This window comes from Zalophus californianus, chromosome 8, assembly GCF_009762305.2.
Source record: "Zalophus californianus isolate mZalCal1 chromosome 8, mZalCal1.pri.v2, whole genome shotgun sequence".
Taxonomy (NCBI): domain Eukaryota; kingdom Metazoa; phylum Chordata; class Mammalia; order Carnivora; family Otariidae; genus Zalophus; species Zalophus californianus.
Window position 1 is genome coordinate 112,721,470 of NC_045602.1, and position 26,229 is coordinate 112,747,698.

The 26,229-nt window shown below is 52.7% G+C and overlaps 1 protein-coding gene and 1 pseudogene across 4 annotated transcripts; one reads left to right on the forward strand and one right to left on the reverse strand.

The window, feature by feature from the left end:
- Positions 1 to 32: 32 nt before the first annotated feature.
- On the reverse strand, positions 33 to 17,122 carry RBCK1 (RANBP2-type and C3HC4-type zinc finger containing 1). Of its 4 annotated transcripts, none has more exons than XM_027622699.1 (13): positions 16,979 to 17,115; positions 16,386 to 16,475; positions 15,134 to 15,278; positions 10,005 to 10,098; positions 9,676 to 9,874; positions 8,369 to 8,490; positions 8,062 to 8,235; positions 6,738 to 6,898; positions 5,679 to 5,790; positions 2,975 to 3,154; positions 2,146 to 2,244; positions 1,715 to 1,858; positions 33 to 733 (listed from the first exon to the last, which is right to left on the reverse strand). In XM_027622699.1, the coding sequence occupies exons 2-13, from the start codon at positions 16,405 to 16,407 to the stop codon at positions 653 to 655; spliced, it is 1,533 nt and encodes a 510-aa protein (XP_027478500.1). In that variant the 5' UTR covers positions 16,408 to 16,475; positions 16,979 to 17,115; the 3' UTR covers positions 33 to 652. The 4 variants fall into 4 exon arrangements, with proteins under 4 accessions (XP_027478500.1, XP_027478503.1, XP_027478502.1 ...); XM_027622700.2 differs by lacking the exon at positions 33 to 733 and adding an exon at positions 772 to 1,561; XM_027622702.1 differs by lacking the exon at positions 6,738 to 6,898 and having other exon boundaries at positions 17,096 to 17,122.
- LOC113938482 lies at positions 16,605 to 24,323 on the forward strand (annotated as a pseudogene).
- Positions 24,324 to 26,229: the final 1,906 nt, after the last annotated feature.

The following is a 26,229-nucleotide window of genomic DNA, read 5'->3' on the forward strand; positions in this document are numbered from 1 at the left end:
TTCACGCCCCCTTACGACATCACACGCATCCCTTCCTGGAAAGCCATTTTAATTAGCTTACACAGGCAGCAAAGAGGGAGACATGGAAGCTGAACCTGATGCGCTGTGCTTTAGACACCGCCAGGTCTCCCCCTGGCTCCGAACGGGCTTAGCAGCAGCTGTCTAACACGCCACAGGCCTCCGACAGCAAAGACAGAGGAGAGTCAGCCCCAGAGAGCCGATGGGGAAGCGGTGGGCTCTGGGTGCTCAGCGTTCAGCAGACGAGGGCGGTGGAAGGGGGAGAGCGTGGACTCACACGGGGCTCTCAGAGGCTCCATCCAGCAGGGCTGTGTTTAAGTCTGGGTCAGGTGGAGGGAAGAGCCGCAGAGAAGAGCTGAGAGGTCTGGCCGGCAAGCCCCAGAGGAAGGGCAAAGGCCCTGGGGCAGACGCAGCCATGGACAACACCGACCGCAAGCTTAGGCAGGGCCCCCTGCAACACCCCTTGCAAACAAAGCCATCCGCACAGCTCGGGGGCCTTGGTCTCTACAAGGCCTGTCTCAGCCATGCGCAAAGGCATCTCCCAGGGAAGAAATCAGAGCCAAAGCACCAGCCCTGTCCCACAGCAGCATGGGGATGTGGGGCTGGGTCAGCGTGGGGACCAGGCCATCCTCAGCTAGTGGCAGTTCTGACAGCTGGGGTGGCAAGGAATCCCATTCACCCGGCAACGGCAGCCCCCACTGGTGTCTCCTGGGCCCTGGAGGATGGGGAGGAGAGAAGGTCATGACAGTGAAGACAGTGCCCTCCCTCCATCACACCCTCAAAGCACTGCACGCCCCCACCCCGGGCCTTTGCTCAGGCCGGTCCTCCTGCTATGAACGGCCCCCCTGGCCTCAGCTACCTGATGGAGGCAGTCAGTAAGACCTTTCTGGGCTCCCACAGCGCCCCCAATTACATGGTCTCAGTCTATACTCCCCTGGACCCAGAGGAGACAAAGGATGTGACAGATCTTTGCATATCCTGGGTGGGCCCTGCACCCGGGCCCCAGAGACAGGGCGGCTCCCTCTGCCTCCGTCTGTCCTGGTGTCCACCTGGATGGAAGGACAAGCCCCCGTCTCCAGAAACAGACTCCTAGTAAAGACAGCTGCCTTCCGTGCAGCGCTCACCACAGACAGCCCGCGGAGCACCTCCCTTGCACGTTTTCAGCTGACTCAGGAGAAGGCGGGAGAGGCCCTGCCACCGTCTCTGCCAGTGTCCCCACGTTATAGATGAGCAGCCTAACCCCAAGGCCAGGGTGCGCGCACCACCGGCCCGCTCGCCTCGGACCCCAGACCGACTCCTCATCGCTGCCCTGGGCGGGGGCGGGGGGGAGGGGTCAGCCAGCTTTTTCCGTAAAGGGCCGGTTCCTTCAGGCTTCTGGGGCCATATGGTCCCGGCCTTTGTGGGCCAAATGCGGCCGCAGACAGGACACAACGGAGGTACTGGGCTGTGCTCCCAGAACACGCTACTTAGGGACAGGACACTTGGATTTCATATCATTTCACAGCTCACAAGATAGTCTTCTGTTCTTGGTACTTTGCAAACACTTAAAAAAATGTAAAAAAACGTTCTTACTTTACCAGCTGGACAGATACAGGCAGTAGTCAGATCTGGCCCAGGGGCTGTCCCCCGTTCTCGGGCAAGGCCGCCAGGGCACCTCCCCTAGCACCCCCAAGCCTCTGCTCTCCAGAGGACTCACCCCGGGTCCCCAGCGCGGGCCCTTGGTGACCCAGCAGATTTCCGTGTGGCACACAGTGCAGCGGATCCAGTCACAGCCGTCCTTCTTCTGCACCACGATCCGGCACTGCGGGCAGTGCATGGCCTCGCCCTGCTGCAGCATCGACTGGGGCGGGGGGGGGCGGGGGGGGGCGCTTCAGCTCCCGCCCCCTGCAGAGGGAAGCCGGCTCTCCCCTCTGGAGTCCGGGCTCACTCTCCTCCGCGGCTCCACCAGGCCTCGTGTCTGTGGACCTCTTCCTGCTGCTTGCCACCCGCCCACCTGTCCTAAGTAGCTCCCATTTCTGGATGGTGATGACACGAGAACGGGGTGAGAGCACTCTCTGAGACGCCCCCCACCCGCGGAGAGCTCCCAGCGCTGCAACCTCCAGGCCCTCAGCCCCGACCCTGCCTCACCCTGAGCATCTCTGTCGTCTGCCGGGCGGCCACGTCATTCTGAGCCCGCAGGGCCAGGTCGTCCTGGTACTCCTTGCAGTTCATCTGCTCGTGGATGGCCTGCAGTGGGGTGAGGGGCACGAGGTGAGAAGGTTCCTCGAGGGGTTAAGAGGCTGAGGGACGTGAGGGGGCACTTAATGCCTCCAGACGATGGCCCGGACAGGGCCTTGCTTTATACACCAAGCACCCATTTTAGGGAAGAGAACACGGAGGCCAGGGAGGGGAGGCCAGGGTCGTCCCATATGATGATAATAATACCCACAGGTGCCAAGTCCGGAGGGCAGAGAAATCCCTACACCCCCTCTCCCCACGACTGCAGCCCCTCCGTGCCTGGCTAGACTGCCCTGATCACAGGCCCGATGCTCCGCAACCAAGCTTACTTAGGCTGTGACCAGGCTCAGACCTGTCTACTCGCCCAAGACCAGTCTCTTCGGTGGTCAAGTGCTGAGATGATGAGGGGAGGGAGGGGCACGAGGTCAGGGTCCGGCAAGACTCCATCTGGGGCCAGCGTTGGGGTCGGTCTGTGACTGGGATCGGGATTCAGTTAGAGGCCAGGGTCAGGACTCAGTCCTGGGCTGAGGCTCAGTCTAGGTTGAGGTTCCATCAAGGGCCAGGGCTTGGTCCAAGGCTTAGGCTCAGTATGGGGCCCAGGTCAGTTCCCATCACGGACATGCAGCTATCTGTCCTGACAGGCCAGTGTCACAGCTCCTTTCCCAGGAGAACAAGCACTGAATTGCAGTGAGCTCCTGGCAGGACGAGGGGGATGGACAGCACGGGTCCCTGTCCCCACCTTACAGAGCAGGCAGTTGACGTGGAAGCACACCGGGCAGGTAAACTCGTTGACATCATCCTCAAAGAAGCACCATCCCTTGCAGTCCGGGGTCTTGCAGTGGTAGCTAAAGGCACTGCGGTTTTCCGCGATGGAGACACCCAGGTCCAGAAACCGCTGGTAATCCTCGGGGGGCAGCAGCTGCCAAAAGGCCACAACCCACAGCCCGGTTTGCTCGGGGTGCAGAATAGCCGATAAGGGCCCTCCCTGCCCCCAAATATCCTCCAGGAAGCCCCCAACCCATAAAGTCCAACCTAGCTCCGGCTCTTTACTTCGCACCACCCTCGGTGTTTAAAAACTCCATTCAAAAGTGGATTATAAGTTCTAGAGATGGATGGTGGTGATGGTTGCACAACAGTGTCAGTGTACTTAATACCACAGAACGGTACACTTAAAAATAGTAAAAATGAAAAAAAACAAGAAAAATGGTAAATTTTGTTATGTGTACATTTAAGGAAAAAAATGAACAAAAATAATAAATGGCAATGCTGGGGAAGATGTGGTTAAGCTAGTAGTCTGGTACATCACACTCTGGGAAAGCAACGTGGCAGCTGTGTTTCAACAAAATTTCTCCGACCCATTGGGCCTCACTCCACTTCCACTGAGTTTATCCTAAGCATAGAATATATAAGAAGAGACAGTATGCAAAACGTTCCTTGAAGCATTCATTACAAACTGAGAAACGGGAATTATTACAAGAAGAGGTGTAAGCAAAATAGATGCCGTAAGATTTATGATAATCCTTAGAAAAATTCTACGGCAAAAGAGCAAAAGTTGTTATATCCATGCTGGTAACAATGAAGAAAAAATCATGCCTACTTTCTATATCTGAATTGGGTGGTGGTTACAAGAGTTACATTTGCCAAAACTCACCCAACTGCATGCTTATAAGGGCGCATTTTATTGCATGCCAAGTTTCCTTTAGTAAACTTGATTTAAAAAGGAATAAAGTTATGTCTGCCCACAGACACCAAGGGAAACAGGAAAATGCAGTCAGGGATTCCCTGGGGTGGCAGGGTTGTGGGTGACTTTTCTCTTTGATTTCTGTTCCTGTTCTATGTGGTTTAGGCATGTGTTTTGTAAAGATAACCTCCACTGCATTACGCTGCTAATCCCTGCCCCTTTTTCCCTCTGCCACACCTGACCTTCTCTGAGTCTTGGGTCAACCCCCAAGGGCTCTGGGGAAGCATGGGCCCTGCAGCCCCTTGGCAGGAACTCCGGTCCCATCACAATGTTGGCAGGGATGGACCTCAAGGAAAAACCTCTGGGTAATCACCATGGGTGCCAGGACATATGGAATGACTGACTCCATGTCTGGGAGCTTTCCAGGCCGCAGTGAGAAGGCCTTAGCAACCCCCTGAAGCCGCCCTTCCCTGATGCCCCACAGACAACAGATAAAAGGGGCTGTTCTTGGTGCAGGTGGAAGTTCCCCAAGCTCTACCCTTTCTGCCCCCCCCCCCACCTTTTCAGCTGAGGTAGACCCCCTGGGCTCCAGGAAATACTAGGAGCAGTCAAGGAGGTTCGCAGAAGCAGGATCCTAAGGGAGAGGCAGGAGGAACAGAGGTCTTGGGGATGTGCCTGTGGGGTCTCCCATGTGGACCTCAGCCACCTTTGACCCTGCCTCGTGTTTTGGCCTGGGAATCCCAAGACGCCCATTTCTGAGAAGGCCCTTCCCAGCAGTTTAAAAACCATGAATGAAGCCCAATGGTCAATTTTCCAGGTGGGGATATGGAGACTCACAGAAGGGTGAGAACTTGGTAATAATATTAATAATAGTAACAGTGAATGCGCTCGCCGGGATGCCTACAGCACTGGAATGGACTGCTGGAGGAATGGCCCCATTTATTCATGTCTCCCTGATGCCACACCCTTGGGTGGTGCCCTCTGGCAGGGACTCTGGGCTTGAGCATGCTCAGTGGGAGGGTAGCAAGGGAGCGAAGAGGGGAGGTACTCTTGCACTGGAGCCCCCTGCTGGCTGCTCTTGTAACCTGAGGACCATCAGCTGGGGAGCTGGCCTGGCCAGCTTGACGCAGCGAGAGAGCAAAGTGGAAAGAGGCCCAGCCGCACCCCCTGCCACTGCAGGTGAGGCCATCATGAATCAGTCCAGGCCAGCTGACCCACTAGCTAAACCCACCTGAGGCCGGCCAGGCCCAGCAGGAGCTAGAAAAATCAGTTGCTACAAGAATCGTCTGGCTAAGCCCAACCCCAATGACTAACTTGCAGATTCATGAACGAAATGAACAGTGGTTGTCTGAAGACACTATGTCTGGAAAACCTGTTACGCAACAAAAACAAACTGATACGAGGGCTCACCCACCATGTGTCAAGCACTACTCTAGAATCTTTACACACACCCTTCTCTTATATTCTTCACAGCCTTTGAAGAAACTATCTTCGACCCTAACTGAAATGAGAAAAGCAAGGCATCGGCTGAGTATCTGACTTGAGGTCACCGGGGCCAATGGGCCCAGGTTGCCCACACCTAACGCCTCTGCTGTCTTTCCTTCACAACGGTGGTTTCTTTACCAGCTACATCCCCCAAGTCCTGTCCTCCTCACTGCTTGGCCCCCAGCATCCCACGCAGAAGGCTCTGGATAGATGTGTGCTGTCTAAGATGCGCCGGCTCAGGGCATGCCCCCCCCCCCCCCGGGCTCCCAGGCCTTACCGCCCGGATCTCTCTCTCCAGCAGCTTGCCTGAGCACGAGTAGGTGTTGTCAATGAAGGGGCAGGAGACCTCGGCCTCCTGGCTGTTGCGGATGGTGCCCTGCAGACACTCCCTGGAGGGGGAGTGGGGTGAGGAGTGGAGGTTAGGGTCATCTGAACCCCATCTGACTCCTCACGTGGTGAGGCCTGACCCCAGGGAGGCTTTTCTTCAGTACCTCCCTTCCTATCCCTCCACCTCTGTCTACCCCGCCACCACCCCCACTGCTCTGGTCTAGGCCCCCATCACCCCTCGCCGGGAGGACTGTGGGCACAGCTTCACTGGGACCCCTGTGTCCACCTGTCCCCAGCAGCCTCCCACCCCGACCTGCCCAGAACAAACCTGCACCCCTCACTACGGCTCGCAAGAACCCCACGGACAGGTCCTCCCTAACACCTCTCTGTCCATCCCTCTGCTCTGGCCACACCGACCCCTGCTTGCCGCAGATGGGCCAGGCACACCCCTGCACCAGAGCTTCTGGTCTCTGTGCAAGTGCTACCTCCCGTGGGGCTTCCCTGACCCCCTCCTGAAGCAGAGCCCCTGGGTTTTCTTTCTTCGTAACTCACCGGTACTTAGATCTGACACAATTTACAAGTATACAAGTCATGATTTGATTACCAGCAGCCTCTCCACTGGAAGGTAAGCTCCAGGAAGCAGGAACAGCTTTTGTGTCCAACCCTGGATCCCTAGGCCTAGCCCAGTCCCTGGCACCCAGGGGCCATTCAACAAACACCTGCTGTGACGAAGGAGGACCCCGTTTCCAGAGCCCAGGGCTGGCAGCCTGCCCACCAGCCAGGCAGAGAGCGGGAACCAGTAGGCCTGAGCAGTGTGGCCGTGGGAGGCGGCAGGCCTCTCTGCACCCCACAAGCCTCCTTGGCAAAATGCGGAGACAGCGCCTACCTCGCAGGTTTTTGCGGCCATCCAATGAGATGTAAGCGCACGGGCCCCACCCACTCTCAGCCCTACGGTAACTGGCGGCTGCGAGAAACGCGGCCCTGCTGGGGGTGGGGGTGGGGGCCGCACCTGCAGAAGGCGTGCAGACACTCACGCAGCACCACGGCATCGCCGGGCGCCAGCACCAAGTAGCACACGGGGCACTCGGTGGGCTCGGTGTTCAGCACCAGGCTCCTCTGATCCAGCTGGACGTGCTGCAGGTAGTTCCCCTCCTGCTGCTGCTGCTTCCGCTGGGCACACGGGGTGGGGCCGCGGGGCGGGTCAGGGACTCAGGGGAGGGGCAGACCATGAAGGGGGCGGGACCAGGTCAGACCCCGGAGGCGGGGCAAAGCTGGGGGCGAGGCAGGATCCCTGGGTGGGGGTGGCCTGGCCGTGGGCAGGAGACGAAATGCTGGGAAGGGTGGGGCCAGCGCGGGGCCTGGAGGTGAGGGGGGAAGCCACGGGCGGGAGGCGGGCCAGGCTAGGGCAGGCTGGGGCAGGCCGGGGCTGCAACCAGGGGTCAAGCCACGCGAGGGAGTGATGCGGTAGGGAAAGGAAGGGGGTTAAGGTCTGAGGGGGTAGTCTAGGGTAACAGGGCTCACATCCCTGCCAAGAAGCAGGGTAGGGCTGGGCAGGGGGTGGGGTCGGAGCCGGTCAAGGTCACAGAGTGGGTCAGGGGTATGGAGGTGGTAATAAAGCTAGGGAGCAAGGCAAGACGGGAGAGGACAGGGTCTGGGCCAAGACTGTAGGTAAGACCACGAATGAGGTCATGGCTGGGGCGAGGCAAGGATAGCACTGGATCCAAGGGGAATGCAGGTGAGGGTTGGGGGGCATCCGATCAGAATGGGGAACACTCAGGATCTGGTATCTGTGTCATCAGGGCTTGTGTAAGGATCGGGGGCAGAGCTATGGGAGGGGCAGGACAGAGGGCGGGGTCAACCTCGCAGGGAGAGGTGAAAGGCTGGGTCCAGGCTCATAGGAAGTCAGGGGTGAATCACAACAGGGAGGGAGGGTGTCAGGAATAGTAGGGTCCAGGGTGAGGTGACGTCTGAGTGGCGCAGGAGCTAGGTCACAGGCGGATAAGGAGGTGGACAAAAGCATGGTCAGAGCTAGGGTACCGGAGTCACAGCCAGGGGAGTTGTCTGCACAGTGGGTGTGGAAGTCAAAGCTAGGGGCGGAGCCACAGCCCCAATGGGGGCGGGGCATGTGATCACAGCCAGGGAGCAGGGTCTCAGCACCTAAGACCTCCAGGAGAGGGCGAGTCACAGTCACGTGCAGAGTCAGCACCAGCGGTGGGCTCAGGAGGGGGCAAGGCGGCAACGCGGGAGGAGCGGCAATGCGGAGGTGCCTCCCTTCCAGTCCTACGCCTCCCCGCCCGGTCTGCGCGTGTTTGTCCCGGGACTTCCGCGCCCACCTGCTGGTACTGGCGCAGCGCCTCCTCCTCGCCCGCCAGGCGCGCTCTCTCCTCCTCGTCGGGCTGGTACGAGGCAGGGACCTGGTAGGCCTCAGGCCGCGCCCGACAGCACATCTCGCAGCCGGGCCTCGTGGGCTTGTTAATGAAGGTGCAGCCGGGGCACTGCCAGCCCACCTGGGAGCAGAGTCGGGGAGTGGGGGGTTGAGCACCGCGCGGGCAGTCGGGCGGAGGCGGGGCCCAGGAGCGCGGAGGTGGGGGCGGGGCCGGGGCGCGCGGTCACCAGCACGCGGAGGCAGGAGCGGCTTACCGGCGGGGGTTCGGGCGTGGCGTCGGGCTGGCCCCGCCCCGGCTCCTGGGGGACTCCGGGCTTCGTCGGGGCGGGCTCCAGAGGGCCCCGGGGCTGCAGCGTGAGGTCCTTGAAGCCCAGATCTAGGGAGGAGGGTTTAGGGGGTGGCAGATCCAGGCAGCCCACTTCGTGCACACTCTGAGCCAGCCAGGCGCCCTGCGGCCCCCCCACCCCCCCCGCACCGCTCCCTGCTCCCTGGGGGAGTCCAGCTCGGTTCCTCAAGTGAGCCTAGACCTGGCTGAATGTGGGGCTCCTACAGGGTCAGGGTCCCTCCTCCACCCGTGAGTGCTCCTGTGAGCCCGTGGCTTAAAAAGGGGCTTAAAACCCCGGGCCTAAAAACCGGCCTCCTATGCTCCTGAAGTCATGCACCTAGAGGCACAATCACTTCTGAGATGCTCCTGACAAATACTGAATCTGCATCCATTCACGAGGGGATAGTGGACAGGAAAAAAACAAAAAACAAAACTGGCCAGACTCTTCAAATATCAGGAAAGTCAAAGGAAGACTGAGGACACCAAAGATTGAAACACCCTGAGAGACATGACGCCACTGCCAGGTGTCTGGCTACAAAGGACATTCGTGCAACAACTGGTAAAATCTGGGTAACATCTGTGGATTAGATAACAGTATTTCATCATTGTTAATTTCCTAAATTTGGTAGTTGCATGTGGTAATGTAAGAAAATGATCCCTTTTCCAAGAACATGAACACTTAAGTATTTAGACGAGAGGGACATCATGTCTGCAACTTCCCAACAGCTCAGAAAAAATTTAGACATATACAAATAATTATATAGAGAGAATGACAAAGCAAAGTAATTGTGGTGAAATGTGAATATTTTGGGGAATCCACATGAAAGGTACTTGGGAATTTGTTATACAGTTCTTTGTACAATGTTGCAACTTTTCTATAAGTCTGATATACTTTCAGATGATAAGCAAAAAATTTAGAATAAACGCTATTACTGTCATCATCATATCCAATGTACAGATTTAGAAACCGAGGAACAGAGACAGGAAGGGACGTGCCTGAGGTCGTACAGCTGATGAATGCCGGAGCCAGGAGTGAACTCAGCCCCACTCCTCCCCCAGACCAGCTGCTCTCAAAATGGCTCTGAAATGGCTGCCTCCGGGGTACCCTTTGTCCTCTCTTCCCCACTATGCATAAGGTCCTCCCAGTGAGGGCTCCTGACCAAAAGCCTCGGGCTCTGCTCCCTCTCACCCTGCGATCTCAGGTGAGTCCCATGGCGCTCAGAGGGAGAGCCTCACCTTCCAGCATCCGCAGCTGCCTCTCCCGCTGCAGCTCCTGAGGGTTGAGTGAGGTGTTGCAGGCTGACAGCAGATAGAGGTAGGCACTGTCCCCATTCCGCCGCACCCCATGGGAGTGCAGGGTCTCTTGGTCCCGGGCCAGCCGCTGCCCAATCACCCACTGCTGCAGGACAGGCGGAAAGCCGTAGTCCAGGAATACCTGGGGGGCGCAGGGTATGGAGAGCGGGAGAGTGAAAAGGAAGGATCAGTGTAAAGAGAGGTAGAAGCAAAATGGGAAGCATGTGCCTTGATATGTCCCTTTAGTGTGGCCCCGCCCCCTGCCAACTCACCATGTCCTTGAGGGAAGCCACGGTCATGTCAGGACGCACGGTGAGCCAGATGCTGACTGTGTGCATCTGAGCATCCTCCACGCTCACCCACAGCCTGCGGAGAAGGTCACAGGTCCAACCCCGGCCGCCAGCTATTGGCACAGACGTGTCTGCCCACTTGTGCACGCGTACGCATGTGTACAGACGCAAGTGCACACGCCCAGGCCCCCCCTCACACACACACACACCCTGGGGTAGGGGCCTTTCCTGGATTCCCACAGCACTGGGCTTCCTTCTTGATCAGAACCCACCGCGTGAGCCCCTGCAATGGCTTGGCACTGCTCTGAGAATCAGATCCACGCTCACCGCGGCACAGCAGGGCCTCTGCGATCGGCCCCTCTCGGCTCTGCAGCCTCCTCTCTCATTCTGTCCTTTGGTCCCTAGCCAAGCCACCAACAGCCAACCACTATATGCCAAGACAGGTCAAAGCACTTCATATGTTTTAGCTCATTTAATCCTCTCCATGAACCCATGAGGCCGATACTGCTGTCACCGCTGCTTTATGGATAAAAACCCGAGGCATAGCCAGGTCACACTGACTCTACTGAATAAGCACTGAATGACTGTGAGAGGCAGGATTCCAAGCCGGTGTCATTCCAGAGAAACACCAGCCTTCTCAAGGACCCTTCAACATTTCTGGAAGATCAAAAGCATGAAAAGGAAGGGCTAAGATAAAAAACAAGAACAAAGGGGCACCTGGGTGGCTCAGTCGGTTAAGCGACTGCCTTCGGCTCAGGTCATGATCCCGGAGTCCCGGGATCGAGTCCCGCATCGGGCTCCCCGCTCAGCGGGGAGTCTGCTTCTCCCTCTGACCCTCCCCCCTCTCGTGTGCTCTCTCTCTCTCTCTCTCATTCTCGCTCTCTCAAATAAATAAATAAATCTTAAAAAAAAAAAAAACAAGAACAAAAACAAAACAAAACTGATCCCAAAGGAAACAGAAAAATCCGAATACAGAACAAGAAGAGCAAGGAGCAATCAGTACGTGAGGACAAGCTCCCGGAAATGTAAAACGTGACTCCTGACTAAACTAACCTTCAGCTCCAGCTCCAAGTTCACAAGAAAAACTGGAGAGCCTAAATGACAGGCTGAGACAGCAATTAAGAAATCCAGAATGTGGGAAAATTCTGGAAGTCCAAGACCCGGTTTCTTAAATTAATGGCATAAAAAGAGAAGGGGAATAAAAAGGACGATATTAAGAAATGTTACGCATAGATCTCCTTTGGCTCCTGACGGGAACAAACGTACTATAAAAATTGTTAATGAGATAATCAGGGAAATTTTAATATAAGCAGTATTAGAGGATTTTAAGGAATTATTGCTAATAATTCCTTAATTATTGTTAGGTGTGCTAATGAATCCGCGTTCATAAACAAGCCATGGGGAGGTAATGTACGGCACGGTGACTGTAGTTAACAATACTCTGTTGTATGTCTAAATATTGCTCAGAATAAGTCTTAAAAGCTTTTTTTTTTTAAAGATTTTATTTATTTATTTGACAGAGACACAGCTAGAGAGGGAACACAAGCAGGGGGAGTGGGAGAGGGAGAAGCAGGCTTCCCGCCGAGCAGGGAGCCCGATGCGGGCCTCGATCCCAGGACCCTGGATCACGACCTGAGCCGAAGGCAGCCGCTTAACGACTGAGCCACCCAGGCGCCCCTTAAAAGCTCTTATCACAAGAAAAAATAGGGGTGCCTGGCTGGCTCAGTCAGTAGAGCATGTGACTCCTTTTTTTTTAAGATTTTATTTATTTATTTATTTGACAGAGAGAGAGAGAGCACAGCAGGGGGAGCGGCAGGGAGAGGGAGAAGCAGGCTCCCCGCCGAGCAGGGAGCCCACCTGGGATCATGACCTGAGCCAAAGGCAGACGGAGCCACCCAGGCACCCCTAGAACATGGACTCTTGATCTCGGGGTGGTGAGTTGAAGTCCCATGTTGGGCGCAGAGATTACTTAAAAATAATAATAATCTGTAAGTATGTGAGGCAATGGACGTTAACTTATTGTGGTCATCACTGCACAATACACACATGTACCAAATCATATGGCATCCATCTAAAATGAATCTGAGCCTCCACTTCCAACGTGTGGACGGGAAGAGGGGAGCTCCTCACACAGCCCCCAGGGATTCTCGAGCACCAGTAGGGCGTCCTATACTGCAACTCAATTCTGATCCTATCGACCCAGAGACAGCAGCTGCGTCCACAGGTTGAGGGCTCAGCCCGATGAGACTGCCCCTCCCCCATGCCAATCACAAGCCCTGGTTGTCACCTGTGCTGTCCCACCAGCTATAGAGTTGGGGGTTCCAACAGTCCACTCCTCAGGTTCAATTAATTTGCTAGAGCAGTTCCTAGAACTCGAACATTTTACTTACTAGATCACTCGTTTATTATAAAAGGATATAATTCAGGAAGAGCCAGATGGAAGAGACACATAGGGCAAGGTAAATGGGAAGGGGTGAGGAGCTTCCGTACCCTCTTGGATTGTACCGTTCTCCCCAAATCTCCATGTGTTCACCAACCCAGGAGCTCTCTGAACCCTGTCCTTTTCAGTTTTTATGAAGATTTCATTACATACGCATGACTGATTAAACCGCTGCCACTGGGGACTGATGCAACCTCAGCCCCTGTCCCCTCCCAGGAGGTCAGGGGGATGGGACTGGAAGTTCCAACCCGCTAATCATGGGGGTTGGTTGCTCTGGTGACTAGCCCCTATTCTTAGGTGATCTGGGGACATTCCAAAAGTCACCTCATTCACATAACAAAAGGCACCTCTACCATTCTCATCACTTACAAAGTTCTGGGGAGGTCTGTGCCAGGAAAGGACAAAGACCAAATATGTATTCCTTATTATAAATCACAATATCACATCCCCTTAAACTAATACAATGTTATATGTCAGTGATATCTCAGTAAAACTGGAAAAAAAAAAGTCCATGTGAAAGGTGGACACAAATGTTCCCAGCAGCAGCATTACTCAATATTAGCTGAAAAGTGGAAAAAACCCAAATGTCCATCAAATGATTAATAGAGAAAATATGGTATATCCATACAGTGGATTATTATTCAGCAACAAAAAGAAATAAAGTTCTGGGGCACCTGGGTGGTTTAGTCGGTAAGCATCCAACTCTTGATCTCAGGGTCGTGAGTTCAAGCCCTGCACTGGGCTCCACGTTTAGGGGAGCCTACTTAAAAAAATAATAATAAATAAACAAAAATAAAAGGAATAAAGTTCTGATACATGCTACAACACGGATGAATTAAGAAAACATTATGCTAAGTGAAAGAAGCCAGACACAAAAGGCCACGTGTCGTATGATTCCATTTATATGAAATATCTAGACTAGGCACACCCCTGGAGATAAGCAGATTAGTGGCTGCCTAAGGCTGGGGTTGCGGAAAGGCAGGGAGATGAGGAGTGACTACTAATAAGCACAGACCGGGGTTCTGCAGGGGGTGATAAAAACGGTCTATAAGTGGGGCGCCTGGGTGGCTCAGTCGGTCAAGCGTCTGCCTTCAGCTCAGGTCATGATCCCAGGGTCCTGGGATCGAGCCCCTCATGAGGCTCTCTGCTCAGCATGGAGTCTGCTTCTCCCTCTCCCTCTGCCGCTCCCCCTGCTCCTGCTCTCACTCTCAAATAAATAATAAAATCTTAAAAAAAAAAAGTTCTATAATTGATTGTGGTGATGGTTGCACAACTCTGAATATACTAAAAGCCTTGAACTATACACTTTAAATTGTTGGATTGTATGGTATGTCAACTATATCTCAATGAAGCCATTAAAAAATCAAATGGGATCCACCAGGATCATTGAAAAAATCACAACTATGAAACTACTGTCTTACTATGTATGCAGCAGCAAAAAAGCAGCAGGAGAAAGATAAACCCTGCCGTTTGTTGAGTGACTGATAGGTGCGAGGCACAGTGCTAAGCATTACAACATCAAGCTCGAGTCTCCTGGAGAAAGACTAACCGTATCCACCGCCCTTGCTTCTCTTGCTAACGGAACCCCTGAATTCTAGTTGGATACCTGGTCACATTTCACAGCCTCCCTTCAAGCTGAGTGTGGCTGTGGGAATAAGTTCTGGTCTGCAGGAGCTCAGCAGAAAAAGTGCGACTTTCTGAGCCATGTGCTCTTAAGTGTAGGAGGGGGTGTCCTTCTTCCCTTCTGTAGAGGCCGCTTTGGGACAACAAGCTGGAGCAATGGAAACTTGATCAAGGCAAAAGGGCCCACAGCAACCACCAAAGCTGAACACAAATAGGCTCATTAAGCGACCCACCTCAAAATCCGCATAGCCCTAGCTGACAATGGGTTACTTACACCAGACACAATTACCAATCAAGGGAAAATTCCATCAGTTCTCAGTCCCCTACTTCCCCACTTTGCCCTGTAACTACCGCCCCCTACCCAGCCTCACTGCAGATAGTCTGTTCTGCTGTCCCACCCACCGCTCCCCTGCAGTGTATTCAATAAACTTCTGTCTCCTTTATTTGGCCTAGGGTGCATTCTTTCACCTCCCGGGGCCGCCAGCTCCCACCCGACTGGGTGGCCTCACATTTGGGTCCCCCCCCAACCCAGATCTGATCAGGAGAGAAACCACACCTTTCTCCTTCCTGCTGACAAGAATGCTGATGTGATGGCTGGAGCTGGAACAGCTATTTTGGACCATGAAGCAAACCTCAGAATGGAGTCCATGAATGACAGAAAAACAGGACAGAAGCATGAGTCTCTGAGGACTACAGGAAGCACAGCCTCCATCCACACCTAGACTGCCTGCCATCAAACTTATTTATGCCAGTTATTGGTTTTTTTCTGTTACATGAGGACTAACACTCTAATACCCCTTCTAACCACCCTATGAGATAACTTACTATTACTGCCCCGTTTTAAAAATTTAAAAAACCCTGAAACTCCGAGAGGTGAAGTGACTTGCCATAGATCTCACAGTTGATTAGTGACAGAGCTTGGGTTTGAACCTAGGTCTCCTGACACCAGAACCTGCCGCTAAACATAACTGTTCTATAGGCAAGAATACATTGTGGTCTGCTGCGGTTCAGGAAACCCTAAGTCTTTGGCCACCCACGCACTCCTTACCTGATGTCCTGTGTTGGGGAGACCTCGGGCTTTAGTCGCACACTCAGGGGCACCCGTTGCTCTGCCAGCCAGATGGCACACTGCACTGCCACCTTTTCATCCCCGCCTGCCACTGCCCGGCTGAGTCTCAGGGCCATCTCCTCGGCTGAAATCCAGCACAGTGGAAGCAGGTTAGCACAGGGTTTATCTTTCAGGAGCTGGGGGTGAGGGAGGTGGTGACCCCTTGTACATGATGCTTCCTCTGTCTTCCTGGTGAACTCCTACATATCCTTCAGTACCCAGCTTAAAAGTCCCTTTCTCTGAGAGGCCTTCTCTAAAACTCCCCATTCCCCCTCTCTGTTCATTTGGTTCGATTTTTCCTCCATACTCCCAGGTCCCCATACTTCCATTCACTTATGTGACAAGCATCTATTGAGCTCCTGCTGTGTACCAACCACTGTCATAGAAACTGGCATTCAGCAGTGAATAAGATAAACAGGGTCTCTCTCCTCATGGATCTCCCAGCCAAGTAAGGAGACAAGACAACAGAAAAAAATTCAGATTGTGATCCATGCTGGCAAGGAAATAAACAGGGTAAGATCAGGGAAGGCCTCTAGGAGGAGGTGACGCTGAAGCTGAGACCAGAAGGAGAAGCTACATATGTCCAGACCCAGTTAGGGAAGAGTATACCAGGTGGAGAGAAAGGTAAGGGCAAAGGCCTTGAGCAAGAAATGGTTAGACGAGAACAGAGAGAAGCCAGTGGAGCTCCATCGGAATGAACAAGGGGGTGAATGGGGTAAGACTATGAGGTCAATAAAGCCCAAAGGGCCTTGTGGGCTAACCAAGGGCTCTGGCCTCTGTTTTAAGAACATAGAGGAGCACCTGGTGGGGGGATTTAAGCAGGGTGATGACATGACTTGACATGTTCTACAATGCTGGGTGGAGGAAGCAAGAGGGGAGGCAAGGGCCCCTGATATTCAGGTCCATTGAGATCTGTCTCCCCCACCAGCCTGCGAGGTATCCTGTGCCCTCTGGGAGCTCCCTACCCCATCGCAGCAGAGTTGGGTCACGGTGGCCTCAGGGGCATCCCATAATTGAATGAAAAGCCTCTGGCAGCAACCGGGCCCCAAAGAAGGAAACTGAGGGGCAGGTGGGTAGAGGAAGGACACTGTTAAAGCTCCCTCTCCCGGGTCCTTCTGGGGAGGGGAGGCCGGGTCCTGCCGGGGCCCACCTCCTAACAGAAGTTTCCCAGCCGCCTCAAGGGGGTGCCCACCTTTCTTGGTCTTCTCGTCCATCTGGCTTGGTTGCGCCCATCCCCCCGGGCGGGGGCAGCAGCTCCGGAGAAATGCTATCCCTGGGTCACCTGGCAGAGGGCGGACGACCACAAGCCAACTCAGCCCCCGCCGGTGGCCTTCCACGCGGCCCGAGCCCTCTTTGTGCCTTGGTGTCCCCAGCGGCAATCGGGTAACATCCCAAGCACCGGGGACCGGGTATGGGAAGCGGCCGGGACCCTGCGTGGGAGGTGAAAGGGCAGGCGGCACAGAGCCAAGCCCACAATGCGCGACAGAGGAAACGAGACAGGCCTGGTGCGGGGATGAGAGTGACGCCGCACAGCCGGGCGCTGTTTAGCCCCCGGGGAGGGGCTCCACTTTTCGCTGCTGGGAGCGCCCCTGGCGCCCAGGATTACAGCCACACTCCCTCCCCTCCGGGGTGGCCCCAGACAGTGGGGACGGGAGGAGAGCAAGCTACAGCGGAAGGGAAAGTGAAAGTGGAGGCCCCGGAAGTGGGGCAGCAGATTGTCGGGACATCCGGACACCCTCCGCCCCCACACACCGCCCGGCCCACCCAGGGGCGGCTGCCACCTACGCAGTCCCCGGCGATCCCCGCCCTGCTCCGGATCACGGCTCAATGACCGGGTGCTCAATGACCTTGACCAGAGTGACCCCTGTTGGGCCGACCCCAGACTCCCGGACCCTCACTCACCCGCCCTGCCGCGCCCGCCGCGCCGCGGGAAGGGGCGGGGGCGGGGGCGGGGCCCGGATGGGAGGGGCGGGGCCGGACGGAGGCGGGGCCATGACTGCCGGGGGCGGGGCCATGACTGCCGGGGGCGGCGATTGGGCGGTATTGGGGTGGGGCACAGCGCGGAGCCACCCCGCCTCAGCCTCCGCGGACCCACTCGCACCCCTGAGGGTCAGCCACATCCCCGGCTCTGTTTGCTGAAGACCAGCGGAAGCTCTGGCCTCACCTGACGGCTTCTCCTTTCGGCCCCAGCAGTCCATTTTCCACCTGCTGCCAGAGGGTCCCTAGAATGTCAATCAAACCACTCCTCAACACACTCGCAGTAGTTCCCAACACTCTCATGGCAAAGTAAAAGCCGAGGTCCTCCCCACGGCCTGCAAACTGCCTCCCCTCCTTTTCTACTGTTAAACCTAAAATATAAAACAGCCAGTTATTTTCCCAGCAAAATGGGTTTATTCAGGAATAGCCAAGAATTGCAATTTGGGACATTCAAGCTAGGAAAAACCATAGGCAAGTCTAACAAACAAAGCAAAGGAACATTATTTTACTGAGAAGGAGGAAACTGGGAGGGGTGCTTTGAGCCAAAATCCACTGGAGAAAAGCAAGAAGAGTTCAGGGTGATGACAGGTTCTCATTGGCGGAGTTACAGAGGTAGTGGATTTCTTGTAGGGGATGCAATTCACATCTTTCCCCGTCGGGGCCTGTAGTTGATACTTTCCTGCTGAGGACTCTTTGTTGGGGTGTGTAATTGACAATTCCTCCTGTAAGGGACCTCCAGGGGTGCCTGTCAGAGCTCCCCTTCTTGGCCTCCCCACTCCATTTTAGTGAGATCTCCCTTGATTACTTGGCTCACTCCACTCAAGCCCATTGGCCTCCTAAGTCCTGCAACAAGGCAGACGCACTCCACCTCAGGGCCTTTGCATATGCCATAACCGAAATACCCTTATGGCTTGCTCTCTCCGTTTAGTTTGGTCTTTACCCAAGAGTCTTCCCCATCCACTCTATCTGAAATTTCACACACCCACATACATCCGGCATTTCATATCCTCCTTCCTGGCTTCATTTTTTTTTTCCTACAGCATCTATTACTATCTAATGGCATATTTTACTTATTTATCTTGGGTTTTTTTTTTTTTTTTTTGTCTGTTTCCCTTTTCTAGAGGCCAGGACTCTTGTCTATTTTGCTCACTGCTGTGTTCCTGGTATCTAGAACAGTTCCTAACGTAATAGGTCCTCAAGGATTATATCTTAAACAAATGAAGGAACCTCTGACTTTTCATCTAGGGTCACTTACCTTTTGCCTGAAATGCATCCCTTAACACAGAGGTTCTCAACCTGGGCTGTACATTTGAATCATCTGTAGAGCTTTTAAAAATCCTGATGCCCACGCCACATCTCAGATCAACTGATTCATAATCCCAGGCTGGGCCCAGGCATCAGGAATTTACAACGCTCTCTGCTATTTATAATACAAAGTCAGGTTTGAGAGCCGCTGTTTTAAAACTCCTTGTTAGGAAGATACTCCTGGTGACAAATTTTCTTGGTCTTTGAAGTCTTAGTTAGAGTTCAGTCTTGATAGACATTTTCACTGGGAGAATCCAGCTGGCATTTCACCTTGAAAATAGCACTCCTGGGGTGCCTGGGTGGCTCAGTCGTTAGGCGTCTGCCTTCGGCTCAGGTCATGGTCCCAGGGTCCTGGGATTGAGCCCCGCGTCGGGCTCCCTGCTCGGCGGGAAGCCTGCTTCTCCCTCTCCCACTCCCCCTGCTTGTGTTCCCTCTCTCGCTGCGTCTCTCTCTGTCAAATAAATAAATAAAATCTTAAAAAGAAAAAAGAAAGAAAGAAAATAGCACTCCTTCGTCTTCCAGCTTCTATGGCTGCTACCGAAACATCACCACCTGTCAGTCTAACTGCTGTTCTTTCTTTCAACAGCCTTATTGACATATAATTGATATACTGTAAGAGCCATCTATTTAAAGTGTACGGTTTAATGGTTTTTAGTACATTTGCAGACTTATATATACAACCGTCACCACAATCTAATTTTAGAACATTTTTATCACCCCTAGAGAAGCCCTGTACCCATTAGCAGACACCCCCCACCTGGTATCCTCCAACCGCGCGGCATTAATCTACTTTTGGTCTCTATAGATTTTCCTATTCTTATATTAATTAAATCTTACAATATGTGTTCCTTAGTGACTGGCTTCTTTCATTTAGCATCATGTTTTTGAGGTTCATCCATGTTGTACTGCCGTCCTTTAGAGAGTAATCTCGCTGGTTTTTTCCTCTGAGTGCTTTTAAGATTTTTTCTTTGTCTTTTTGCATTTTCACTATGATGTGTCTATGTGTGAAAATTTAGAGTCTCTCTCTCTCTTTTTTTGACATAATCTCTACGCCTAACATGGAGCTCAAACTCATGACCCTGAGATCAAGAGTCACAGGCTCTACAGACTGAGCCAGCCAGGGGCCCCTATAGAGTCTCTTGAATCTGTGGTTGATGTTGGATTTCTATCTCACTATTCCCTCTTTCGCCACATCTAATCTGTGGTTTAACCCAGATTTTGAATTATTTTTTTTGAAGATTTTTTTTTTTATTTGAGAGAGAGAGAAAGAACATGAGCAGAGAGGGGGCAGAGGGAGAGGGAGAAGCAGACTCCCTGCTGAGCAGGGAGCCCGACGCGGGTCTCCATCCCAGGACCCCCAGACCACGACTCAAGCTGAAGGCAGACACTTAATCGACTGAGCCACCCAGGCGCCCCCACACCCCCCCCACCAAGACTTTGAATTTTTTATTTTGGTTATTGTATTTTTTATTTTAGAAGTTCTGTTAGGTTTTCAGATCTGTTGTCACTTGATAAAGTTTCTATACTTTGGCCATGGTTTCTAGCTTGTTATTTATTTCAGGGCAGTACACATTTTTCTTTTATAATCTGTGTCTGATAATATTGCCATCTGAACTCTGAGTATCTGTTTCTGCTGGTTTTCACTGGTTTTCACTTCTGTTGCCTTGTTTTCCCCTGGTGACCCTGCCGGTTTATGATGATCGTGGTTCCTTCAGCCCTGAGGTTACCTGCACAAATTTGGACTGAGGGCAGATATTTTCTTTCAGCGGTCCTGGTCCTCGCCTCGGCCCTTCAAGGGCAGAGCCAGCATTCACTTGGGACATCCTTCATCCTAGCGGGTAGACTCTTTTTTTTTTCTTTAAATTTTTTATTGTTATGTTAATCACCATACATTACATCATTAGTTTTTGATGTAGTGTTCCATGATTCATTGTTTGTGCATAACACCCAGTGCTCCACGCAGAACGTGCCCTCTTTAATACCCATCGCCAGGCTAACCTATCCCCCCACCCCCCTCCCCTCTAGAACCCTCAGTTTGTGCACGTACCCCTTCAGATCCCTACATTTGTATCTTTGGGGTAAATACCCAGTAGTGCAATTGCTGGATCGTAGGGTAGCTCTATTTTCAACTGTTTGAGGAACCTCCGTACAGTTTTCCAGAGTGGCTGTGCCAGCTTGCATTCCCACCAACAGTGTAGGAGGGTTCCCCTTTCTCCACATCCCCGCCAACATCTGTCGTTTCCTGACCAGCGGGTAGACTCTTTAGTCGTTCAAACCTGGGCTCAGTCCCACCGTTTGCTATCTGTGTGCCCTGAACAAGATTCCCGCTCTCTGGGCCTCAGCTTCCCCCTCCATGCAGTGGTAATCACGATGGCTCCTCCCTCATAGGGCTGTTTTGAGGATTTGTGTCAGTTATGGCTTGTTGATATCTAATGAGTTACCCCAAAATTCAGTGGCTTAGAACAACAATAAACATGTAGATCTCACACAGTTTCTGGGGGTTAGGAACTCAGGAGCAGCTTCTTAGGTGGTTTTGGCTCAAAGTCTCTCAGAGGTTGTAGTGAAGATGTTGGTTGAGGCTTCAGTCATCCGAAGGCTTGACTGGGGTGGAGGGTCAGCTTTCAAGGAAGCTGCTCATGGGGCGCCTGGGTGGCTCAGTTGGTTAAGTGACTGCCTTCGGCTCAGGTCATGATCCTGGAGTCCTGGGATCGAGTTCCACATCGGGCTCCCTGCTCGGCAGGGAGTCTGCTTCTCCCTCTGACCCTCCCCCCTCTCTTGTGCTCTCTCTCTTTCTCATTCTCTCTCTTTCAAATAAATAAATAAAATCTTTAAAAAAAAAAAAAGCTGCTCACACACCTGGTTGGTGCTGGTTTGCAGGATGTCTAAGTTTCTTGCCACATGTGCCTCTCCATCAGTCTACTTGAGTGTCCTTGAAACATGGCAGCTGGCTTTCCCAAGAGCAGATGATTCAGGAGAGCAAGGCAGGAGCCATGATATATTGTATGGCTGAGCCTTACTCCTTCAGACGGACAGTGATTCCCACGACTGGGGAGGGCGAGGTGACCCCTGTGTGGGAGTGAGTCACCGCCGCAACCCTGGGCCACGAGTTTGGGAATCTAACACGGATGCAACATGGTACCACATACAGCTTTGTGGCCTTCAAGCGTCGCACCTTCCTGCAAACTTGGGCAGGGGCATCCCCAGTGTGCAGCGCCACACTCGGGCACACATCCTTGGCACTGTGCCACCACGTTTTGTAGTGTTTTATCTTGTCTACACGTGGGGGACCCAGGAGTTTGAGAAATCCAAGGGCAAGAATCCAGCTGCTTATGAAAATGACAAATGGGCTACGCATCTGGGTGAGGGTTCCGTGGGTCTGAAAGATCCTTCTCTGACAGAAGAGTCTACATTGCTGTGTTGTGTTGAAGACATAATACACTTCTTATGGACTGAAAAAAAAGTCATATTTTTTCATTTTCACCATATCCTATTTGTTACACGTGTCACCCCAGCTCAGGGGAGGAGGGAACTACACAGGGGCCTGAATACCATGTGTCAAGATCATAGCGGGCCGTGTTAGAGGCTGGCCATCACATGTCAAATGAGAGAGCGCATACAAAGTGCTTAGAACCATGCCTGGCACGTGATGTATCCTCAGTAAACATTAACCATCCCTAACAAGTGTCCTGCTTTGTTCTAGCCATGTAGAGTCTGCATAGCCACTGCTTTCAGTTAGTCATTCAATAAACATTTAACTGAGCAGCTCTGTGTGCCAGGCACTGTTCTAGGAGGGGGGGAGACCATTATGAACAAAACATAGCCCCTGGCCTTCTGTACCTCCCACAAACAACAGAGACAGAATGTCCTGCCAGGTGGTGGTGCTAAGTGCTGTGAAGAAAAACAAAGCCAGTTAAGGAGAGAGGTAAAGCCAGTAAAACAGTCATGGTGGCTCAGATTTGAGCCCTGAGAGAGCCCTCTCAGACCTCTGAGTCCCTCCTGGCATCCCAAGCAGGTGGAACTTATATACCCATTTTATACCTGGGCTGGGGTCTAACAAGCTCAGAGAAGGGCTGAAATGAGCTTGAGTTCCCCAAGGAGTCAGGATTTCTCCAAATACAGAGGTTCTCCAAATGGATGCTCAGTAGCATCACCCAGGGGGCTTGTTAAGATGCACAACCCCACGCAGTCTGACTCACAGGTCAAGAGAGGTCAGGGATCAGCCTTGTAAACAAGCATCCCAGAGGACTGACCAACCACATCTAGACTCTGTTCTTCAGGCTGCAGAGGTGCAGGGCAGGGCTGGCCCAGTCTTACAGAGTCTCCAGGTCCAGCCTCAAAGGCGGGGTGGGGCTTAGTCACACAGAGGGGAGTGGAACAGGCTGGGGCCCAGAGACACCAAGCAATTTGTCCAGGGACACACAGCCTGAAGGGTCAGTTTTGGGTACACAGTGGTCAACTTATTTGATCAAGTATATCTCGTGCTGTCTATTAAAATAAATAAGTAAATAAAAAGCCATAAATTATTTTCAGCTCCTCCCATCAAGACGGAGCATCATTTTTCCCACCTCCTGAATCTGACTGTGTGACATGCTTTGGCCAATGGGACATTTGCTGATGTGACACCGGCATAGTGTGCACATTGGCGTCTGTCCTCTATTATTGCTTTTTTGAAACCCAAGACCACCACATGAGGGGGCCCGGGCTAAGCCTGTTGGAGGCTGAGACCTCGTAGAACAGAAGTGAGCTACCCAGCCCAGCCTCCTTAAAGCCTGCTGCTGACAGACTGACGGATGACACACAGCCAGGCATGAGCCTGCCTGCCCTTCTAGCGGGCCCAAACTGCTGGCCCCGAGAAGCAGGGACCGCTAAGTTTTGGTGTTTGTAATGCAGCAAAGCCTAGTTACTGGGGGAGAGAAATTTTCTCCCCTCCTTTGGGGCAAATTATATTTAATCATGGTCATTAACCCTAACTGCCCAACAGACAAACTCCGAATCACAAAGACCTCACCCAGGTAACTTCATGTCTTGCTCACTAAAAGCCAGTGTGGATCTGGTGGTCCTCCTCCATCTCGTAGCTAAGGGAACCGTGGCCTCACGGTGGCTGTGTTAGGAATGAGAGGGTGGAGGTCCACCAGCTCTCAATGGCCTCAGCCCAGAAGGGATCTCCCACAGAGGGCACTTCTACACACACACCATTGGTCAGAATTAATCACGTGAGTGTAGGGGGGGGCAGGCAGGTAGGGGAGCACCTGGAATATTTGGTGACGCCCACCTTAGCCACAAAGAACTTACTTAACACAGAGGTAATTAGTTTCTTTCTCTCTTTCTTTCAGATTTTATTTATTTGAGAGAAAGAGAGAGAGCATGAGTGGGGGGACAGAGAGAGAGGGAGAAGCAGGCCCCCTGCCAAGCAGGGAGCCTGACAACGTGGGGCTGGATCCCAGGACCCTGAGATCATGACATGAGCAGAAAGCAGCCCCTTAACCAATTGAGCCACTCAGGCACCCTGGTAATTAGCTTTTTTTTTTTTTTTTTTAAGATTTTATTTATTATTTGAGAGAACGAGAATGAGAGAGAGAGAGAGAGCGCACATGAGAGGAAGAAAGGTCAGAGAGAGAAGCAGACTCCCTGCTGAGCAGGGAGCCCGATGTGGGACTCGATCCCGGGACTCCAGGATCATGACCCAAGCCGAAGGCAGTCGCTTAACCAACTGAGCCACCCAGGCGCCCCTGGTAATTAGCTTCTTAATTTGTGTGGTTACCTGTTTAACATCTGGCTTCTCTATTAGACTGAGTCCCTGAGCGGAGGGACCACATTTGTGTCCATCTGGCACCATGCCTGGCTGTAGCCGTCATTCAAAATAGTGGTTGAATTGCTAAAGCAAATAAATAATTGGGCAGACCACAATATTATCTTTTGTGTTTAGCTCCCGGTTATAGAGAAAAACCCCAATTAAATTTCCTACAGTCCCTCACTTGTAGTAATATATATGTATTACATTTGATATTGTAAAAGTTTTACAATGATCATTATATGAATATAAGTAGAACATGAAAGTCCCCACTAATAGCGTCAGGGGTTTGGCCACATGCATTACTTGGTGAGAGTCGGTTCTGTATTTTTCTGTGCGTTTTCATGTGGCTGCCTCTGAGATGCCTTGTCAAAAGTTCCCGCTTCGTGGGGTCCCTGGGTGGCTCAGTCATTAAGCCGCTGCCTTCGACTCAGGTCATGATCTCAGGGTCCTGGGATCGAGCCCCGCATCGGGCTCCCTGTTCAATGGGGAACCTGCTTCTCCCTCTCCCTCTGCCCCCTCCACTCACGCTCTCTCTCTCTCTCAAATAAATACATAAAATCTTAAAAAAAAAAAAAGTTCTTGCTTCAAGGCAAAACCAGGAAACCAGGTGAGTTTCTCTGTTGTGCGGTGTTGGCCGAGTCTTCTCTCTAAACCACTTTTTTTTACCTATAAAATGACAAGCGTATTTACCTCCTAGGGTTGCCGTGAGAATTAAATGAGTCCCTCTGTGTAATGTAGATAAAAGGTTAGCACAGTACCCGACACTTGGCACCCCCATTTTAGATGAGTTTGTGTCCCTCCCCCTCACTCCTCTGGTACTGGCGAGGACACGCGGCTTGTGAAGGAACTGGGACTGTTAATTTGTCCACACAAATTGTTCCAACTGTCTGTTGGAAGCCAGGGCGGGGAAGAAGAAAGCTTGGGGCCCTTCCCCAGCAATCCTGGGTACAGAGAGAGGAGGCTGACTTGTCCCTATCAGTTAGCTTTTGCTGTGTAACAAAACACCCCAAAACTCAGTGGCTTAAAACAAAGATCCCTTTATTTAGCTCATGATTCTGAGGCAAGGCTTCTGGTCTTGGCCAGCCTGACTGATCGGTGCATTTGCAGACTGATGGCTGGGTGATCTAGAACGGTCGCCCTCACCTGTCTGCAGCCAGCCATAACTTCAACCAGGACACCTCAGTTCTCGTGCTTTCTCCCACTACCTCCTCCCAGAATTTGACTTTGCTCAGGTGACAACCCCTTCCACATGGAGCATGAACCTCAGGGAGGCTGCACCCCGCCTGCCGCCGGAGGGTTGGCTTGGTTAATTTGTGTACCCGCATTTCCCTGCTGGTGATTGGTCAGGAAAGGACATGTGACCCAGCCCTGGCCAATGAAATCTGTGGGAAAGTCGGCCAGGAGGGCTTCTGGCAAAGCTTTCCCCATCCAAGAAAGAGCTCTGGGGGTAAAAGTAACAGCTGACTCTTATTGAGGGTTTAAGTGCTTTACAGGAAATAACTCATTCAACTCTCGTGAGATGGGCACTGTTTCGCTCATTGTACAGATGAGTAAGCTGAGTAGTTAAGACACTTGAGGGTCAGCTAGTGAGTGTGGGAGCCAAGACTTCGTTCCAGGCAGCCTGACTCCAGAGGACTGAGTCCTCTGGTGCTACAGTACCACCCTCCTGCTTCCTCTGGTCACGGATCTCTCTTCTGTTGACACCTGGGACCGCTGTGGCCATTGTGTCAGTCGTCACCAGGGACAACAGAGCAGAGAGAGAATGAGCCCGGGGAGCCAGTCCTTGCTTACGGCTCTGAGAGCTGAACCAACCAGCCCAGAAGCCCGTCCCACCTCTTGACTTCTTCGCTTTGTGTGAAATTTCCTTCTTTTGAAAGCCACTTTGGCCCAGGGTTTCAGTTACTTGCAGCCAAAAAGTACCCCAACAGAGACCCCAGTGCCTCCCGAAGGAACAGACGGC